Source organism: Petromyzon marinus, chromosome 52, assembly GCF_048934315.1.
Source record: "Petromyzon marinus isolate PM22_M1 ecotype Great Lakes invasive population chromosome 52, UKy_Petmar_22M1.pri1.0, whole genome shotgun sequence".
Taxonomy (NCBI): domain Eukaryota; kingdom Metazoa; phylum Chordata; class Hyperoartia; order Petromyzontiformes; family Petromyzontidae; genus Petromyzon; species Petromyzon marinus.
The window spans coordinates 10,812,384-10,819,710 of NC_133718.1; the positions used below are offsets into that span (position 1 = coordinate 10,812,384).

Genomic DNA, 7,327 nt, shown 5'->3' on the forward strand with positions numbered 1-7,327 from the left:
ACACGTAAAAGACAAAGATCTTCTTGAATTCTAAACCATGTGGCAGACGAGTCTGAAATCTGACTTAAAAATCGATCGAAATAGCCTTCATGAAACGGGTTTTCTTTACGTTTTTACTTCTCTTCAAATGCAATGCATTTGGTTCAACGCCGTTCCACAGCTTTAATTCCCCACGCAGAAAAAAATCTTCGTCTTGCCGATCAACCTACTCGTATTGTTACGCTGCAACAGAAGGGCACCTCCTCACCTCCACCCTCGGTAACACGGCTGAAAAAAACATCGGGCTGGGTCCACGTCCTGGCGAGAGCCACGTAGCTGCCAACGTTTAGGGGTTAGGCTGCTTTTCTTCACAAATGTATCAAAAACTTCCTTTCCACCGCAATGAATGATTTATGCTATAATTTACAGCACTTCATGAAACCCTCTTGAAAGATGAAGGTCTCACCATGCCGTATTGGGTCATGGAGGGGGGGAGTTGTTTGACCATACATCGCCATTTTGGTTTGTGCAAGATGGTCAATGTGGTCCCAGGACTGGTCTTGAAAAGTTACAAGTTTAAGCCTTGGGGAGGGGGGGGTCGGGTTTTTGCACCACTGGCTCAGAGTAAATGAACATTTGCCCCATTGCATGTTTTGAGCAGGAAAGGCAGCTCAACTCTCAACGAATCGATTAATCCGAATCCATCACAGCCCCGCCGCCCCGGCTCACCTTGCCGGCCCGGGACGCCGCGTCGGCGTCGCAGCTCGCGGCCGCGTCGCTCTCCCCGCCGGCGCGGGCGGCAGACTCCGCCGCTGGCGGCAGAAGATCGGCGAGCTTCAGCTCATCCTCGTTGCCGTAGCCCGTGAAGACCATGACGCACGTGCCGGCGCTGGCGTCCACCGACTTGATCGTGGCGTCGTAGACCACGCCGTCCTCGGACCAGGCAGCCTGGCACAGGTCGCCCGCCTCCAATGGCACGCGAGAGGTTGGCACAGAGACGGGCAACGATTCACCCCGTCTAGCCGACGCGTGCCACTGGAGCAAGCGCTGTTGGCACACCTACGAAGGACGGCATGGCGCAAGAAGGCGGCAATGCGGCCAGCACCACGCCTGGCTGCCTCGAGTCTCCACAAAGTAAACCGCTGTAGTCTGCGCTCCACCAACGGAAGAAAAGCAAAACTACATTAACTCTCTCCTGAAGAGCTCCCGTGGCTGGAAGACCTCGACATCGGCATTTAGCTGAGGAAAATTGCCATCCGCAGGACTGTGTATGCTTACGTACGATTTGTGTTCCTTGTTCTCAGTGCCGTCGCAGCGGGGAACACACAAAGGGACCGTTTGGCTAACCATCAAACTTTTGGCTCGCACTTTCAGATGCGCTTCTGCGGCCATCTGGAACGCTCTTCCTTTCCGATATTAGGAAGCCACTGGAGCTACGCACTTTTACATCTAGACTGAAAACTAATTTCTTTAGAAGTGCTTTTTGTGTTCAGATTCTTGTACTTCCCCCGCACCTCTGACTAGCGCGGTTGGCTATGTACGGTGCGAAACGTCGTGAGAATTTTAGTGTTTTATTTTTATTATTTTATTATTTCCCTTCTACGTGACTTTACCGAAAGAACCAAGAATATGGTGCGAAAGTAGTTCAACATACATACATGAGAATCTTTATTTAGACTGGAAGAATTCGATGAGCTATGAAGCTCATTTTCACAGATGGTCCAGAATGGGGAGGTCAGAAAGGTACAACAGCAAACAATACAAATGAAATGATAGGAGTGAAAAATAAAGAAAATGGTTAGCAAGTCACTAAATATAAACAAAGGAATTTATTAATTACAGGAATCCGATTTATCAAGCTTGGGCAAGGCAGCAAAAAACAACAAAACAGTCCCAGGCCACACCGAGATAACACCACACAGTAGTAGTATCTCAATAAAATGGCACATTAACACTGAGCTCGCATCTGGCTACAGCTCTAAATGGCTCACACGGTGGAGCCTAAACAGACTGAGAGTGGATTTCGACAGAAGCAACTCTCTCACGAAATCATGGGGGGTTTCTACGCAAAAGAAGAATTTGCTTATGATAATATGGCTTTCCCCTTTCTGGCAATAAAATAGAAAGGGGAAAACCCTATTATCATAATTTAATACTGGCAAAGGAGGTCTCATGAAATAATTTGCTTGTCGGGAGAAGCAAACCTCATGGACCTTCTCCCTGAGATTTCCCTGCAGCACAACAATGCCAAACACCAGAAGCGGTGGCCTGTGAAGAATATTGGGGAAAGGCCAATATAGGTTGGACAGCAGACACGACAAATCGGACAACTATTAACATCACGCAGGTAATGGTCAAAGCTATAAATCACATTTGCAAATAAACGTGACAGCCACATCCAGAGCACCAGTAATCTTCTGCTTCAGGATATTTACCTTGTCGGAGGGCGACATGCTGCTCCTCTTGTGCCGTCTCCGTGTCTTCGCCCGCTTGTTCACGGACTTTGTCTCCCCGTAGGTCTTGGGGCTCTCGCAAGTGCGGTGCCATTTTTGAGCGCTGTCTGAAAGAACACGGTCGGTTAGTTGAGGTTGGTTGGGTTTCGTGTGGCCACGGCCATATACACTGACGAAGTCACGGGCCGTAGGTAACCCACCCCTGCTCTAAGACGTGTAGGACCGGGTGTCTAGACCTGCTTCTGTACATACACGTACTACTTTGGAACGGCTCGTACAGTGTTGCCAACTCAGCAATTTTGTTGCTCGATTTAGAGGCATTTTGGGGGGTTTACCAAGCGACCAAATTTGAGTGACTTTCTGGGATAATTTTGAGGATTTAGAAGCAATTCCCGCTGCGTATGAATGTACGCCATTACATGACATTTAAAATGGCTCATCGACTCAAAAAAGCGCGCTCTTAGAAATCCTACGTCACTTTGCTATGGCACAGTGTCGAGTGCCATTTATTATAACTAGTCTAGGCATAATGCAGCCTTATTGAGTTAGCAACAATGCTGTCAAACCACTGTGTGCCCATTTTCCCCATTCATATTTGTGGCTGACATGTTTCCAACCTGCGCACGTATCACTGTGCACGTTCTCCGCCGCCTGGTGAGGAAGTTCGTTTAGACAAAAACAGTCAAATCAACTTGAGCAAGGCGCTTACCATCGAATGATAACACAGTACTCGAAGGTGTGCGCATGTTGAATTTCTTTCGCATCGTACGTAGCCAATCATGCTAATCGGAGGTGTGGGGGAAGGAGAACAAAAATGTAGCCGTAAAGAAATTAGTTTTGTAACCACTGGTGGTGCACGTGACACACGAAGTGTGTTATATTGTCGGGCTTTCCCGGGTATCCCTTGCAACAGGTGTTGTGTCTCAAGATGTAAATATAACCATGTACACGCACACAAAGATACGAAGTGCACAAGTACACACAGACAAGCGATACAAAGACCCCCCCCTTATAGCCTTAACAGACTGTTGGGGCAAGTGCTGTTAGCGAGCACCTACGAAGGCCGGCATAGCACACGAGGGGGTGGGTGGCCAGCACCACGCCCGGCCGCCTGTCTCCACAGTGGCGATGTTTACACACCGCGCCTGGTCCTCATTTGTGGCTGAGTCAACCTAGGGGAGGCCCAGGACCGGTTGAGCTCACATCCAAAGTCGGAGACACTCACCTTGAAGGACGTGACGGCTTTGTCATACGCCTTGATGAGCGCTGCGTCGTGCCAAATGTCAGAATCGTCACTCTACACAGGACACACAACCACCACCACCATCACCACCACGACCCTTTTGAGTCTACATCGACCGCACGCGGCACGCTCAGCACGTGCTACGCTCAACACGCGGCACGTGCGACGCTCAGCACGCGGCACGCTCAGCACGTGCCACACGCTCAGCACGTGCCACACGCTCAGCACGCGGCACACGCCGCACGTGGCACGCTCAGCACGCGGCACGCTCAGCACGCGGCGAGACCCACGGCGTTCCCCGACACCCGGAGCGCTGTGCGAGAGAAGTGACGTCCGTCCACTGCAGTACCAGGGCGCGGCGCATTGCGGCGCTTGTTTTGACCATACTTCACCACGCTGGTACCAGAGCGGGTCTGTGAATGCGGGCGAGTGAAGGCTCGAGTTCCGTACAGTGCTGACACACACGCAATTTGCAGATTAATTGAATGCAAGTACACCGTCGAAACTGATAGCAAGAGGAAATTATATACCGAGCCAGTGGTAGAAATTCCTCATTTCGAGGGCGGCGAGCGGCGACTCGCATATGACCACCGCTGTTGATTCGCCACAAAGTAGTGCACTGTTGACTTCATTCACACCGCACTGTAGTGTCACTGTACAATGCACGTAAGCCCAACCGTGCACGCGCAGACAGCGCTGTACACGCGTACCGTGCGAACATAACGTCAACAACATAACGTCAATAACACAACAACATAACGTCAACAACATAACGTCAATAACACAACATAACGTCAATAACATAACGTCAACAACATAACGTCAAATTTCGATTTAAAGCTTTCGTGACTGCAAGGATTCATCTTCTTTGGTTCTTTCAGTAAAGTCACATAGAATGAGAATAAAATAATAAATTGATAAAATAAAATAACACAATAATATTCTCACGACGTTTCGGCCACAACACAAGCGACCTTCATCAGGTGAAGGGACGAGACTGTCTGGTAGGACAGCGCTGGAGTGAAAAAGGCACGCTCAGATCACGACCTTTAAGCTGTGTCAGAAGAAACAAAGCGCCTTGACAAAGGAATTAGCATATAATTTAGCATTGAAATGGCCGAGTGATTAGCTTGTGACTGGTCACAGAAATGGCTATGTTAAAGTTAAAGCATACACATCCGCAGAGGCACCCCTTGACAAAGGAATTAGCATAGAATTTAGCATTGAAATAGCTAAGTTAAAGCATACACATCCGCAGAGGCACCCCTTGACAAAGGAATTAGCATAGAATTTAGCATTGAAATAGCTGAGTGATTAGCTTGTAACTGGTCACAGAAATAGCTATGTTAAAGTCAGAGCATACACATTCACCGAGGCACCTAGTATAAATCAAACAGGAGAATTTAGCATTGAAATAACTAGGCAAATTTAGCATTGAAATAACTGAGTGATTAGCTAGTGACTGGTCACAGAAATGGCTATGTTGAAGTCAAGGCCTACACATCTGAGCTATTCACAGTAACTGGGTATACAATACAGTGTATAATGAATACTATATAGTGAAGCGATAAAAAACTAAAATATAAATTACCTTAATGTTATCAATAAACTCTTTATTCTCCAATCAGCTAAGCTACCAACAATAAGTCGTTATATATCACAATGCTATATGGCGAAAAAATGGGTGGATTCTTACCCTCAACTTTAGCAACACGGATAGCTACGGGCCCCGTTCAGACGGACGAGTTCATCCAAGGTCGGAACAGAGGAGGGGGAAAGAGACAGCTGCGAGGCGCTATTATACTCCATGTTGTAAACCATACCATTAACCGTGGTGTGAGAGGTATTAAGAGTCAATGCTGGCGAAAGAGCTGCGGTCTGAAGGTCATCGTAAAATACAATTAATTAAGAACAGAAATGGTTTAAAACATCTTTCCAATGGTTACTAAGCCAGAATCCATCTTCTCGGTTGAAATTGTCTCTGTGCTTGTATATGTGAATGGCCTCATGAACGAATCTCTCATGGTAGCCGGTTGGTTTGCAAATAACCTCCGTCTTGGAGAAGTCAATGTCATGTGAGCCCACTGATTTATAACAGTGATCTGCCACGGCAGAGGAGTTCGTCCTACCGTGTTTCAAGTCTGCTTTATGCTGACGGATGCGGTCCGAGATATGTCGTTTGGTTTCTCCAATGTAGCTACTACCACAGAGGCACTTTAGTTTGTAAACGCCGGGGTAGTGTATGTCTGGAACAGCATCTTTTACAGATGGAACTAGATCATGGATTTTATGTATTGTGTTGAATCGGACCTGGATTTTGTGTTTATTCAGGATTTTGGAGATTTTTTTAGTGACCCCTGCAATGTAGGGTAAGGTGATGGTTTTGAGTGGCTCCACAAGAGAATCCTTGCAGTCACGAAAGCTTTAAATCGAAATTTAACCGCCTCTACGGGGAGGGATTTCACACATCCTTAAGATCATTCAACAGACTCCGGGATAAGAAGGCTCAACTAATCGAGTCTCTCACCTTTCTGAAGAGATGCCGCGACTCTAAGGTAATACCAACCGCATTTACACTAACCTCTGCTGTTGCAACTTCTCTCAATGCAAAACGAATTCTAGCTAGAACTAGCTTCGCTCTTATCTCGGAAAAAATCAGACTTACACGCACCGAACTCGATCAGTTAGACAAGACACTCTACAAATCACACTTAACATTGACAGCAACAATGTCTACATCGGATTGGGAACATGTAGACAATATGACTACCTCTTCAGCTGCCACTATGTCGACCAAATGTAGGGACAATTTGATTTCCAAATTCAATCACCTCTCCTGCAAAAAATTGGACCCACACACCGAAAAGATAGACGTCAACAAAGTCGTAATTAATCGCAGTAACAGTTCCATTTCTGATGGTCTGAAATCCGTTTTAGCTAAAGGTCTAAACTTTGCTGTCACACCGAGACACTTACCGGTTAATTATATCATTGCCCATGTCGACGTTGCACTCAAGGGCTTGAGTCCCATCGCTGCAGACGTAGCAACATCTGAAATCGCTGCACCCCTCAAAAACGCGAAGTTGCCACCCAGCAACATCAGCAAAGACGAACGTTTTGAATTATCTCAATTAAAAAAGAGGGATGATATTGTCGTCCTCTCAGCCGACAAGGGCAATGCCACTGTCATCATGGACAAAACAGAATATAACAACAAAATTCAAGAACTACTCAACGATGGCAGCTATACGAAAATAAAAAGAGATCCCACCAACAGCCTGGTAACCAAAACGAACAAAATCATCTCTGATTCAACAGCATTAATTGATGAGACCAAACAGTTCTCGTTGAAACCCTCTGCTGCCAGACCACCAAGATTATATGGCCTTCCAAAGATACACAAAGAAGATACACCCCTTCGTCCCATCGTCTCTACTATCAACTCCCCCACCTATAAACTGGCACGTTTTCTTGCTGATATACTGCGACCTTTCACTGGAAAAACCACCTCTGCGGTACTAAATTCTACTCACCTGGTATCGACAATCAAAGGCATTTCCCTGTCCCTAGACGACCTGCTTGTCAGTTTTGATGTGGTGTCCTTGTTCACCAAAGTCCCGGTACCTGACACCATCGCTATCATTGAAGACCT

The 7,327-nt window shown here is 46.9% G+C and overlaps 1 protein-coding gene across 1 annotated transcript; it reads right to left on the minus strand.

The window, feature by feature from the left end:
• Window positions 1–654: 654 nt before the first annotated feature.
• On the minus strand, window positions 655–2,644 carry LOC142905361 (survival motor neuron protein-like). The gene is made up of 2 exons (XM_076051831.1): window positions 2,415–2,644; window positions 655–945 (listed from the first exon to the last, which is right to left on the minus strand). Exons 1-2 carry the CDS (start codon window positions 2,430–2,432, stop codon window positions 670–672), a joined length of 294 nt encoding a protein of 97 aa, XP_075907946.1. The 5' UTR covers window positions 2,433–2,644; the 3' UTR covers window positions 655–669.
• Window positions 2,645–7,327: the final 4,683 nt, after the last annotated feature.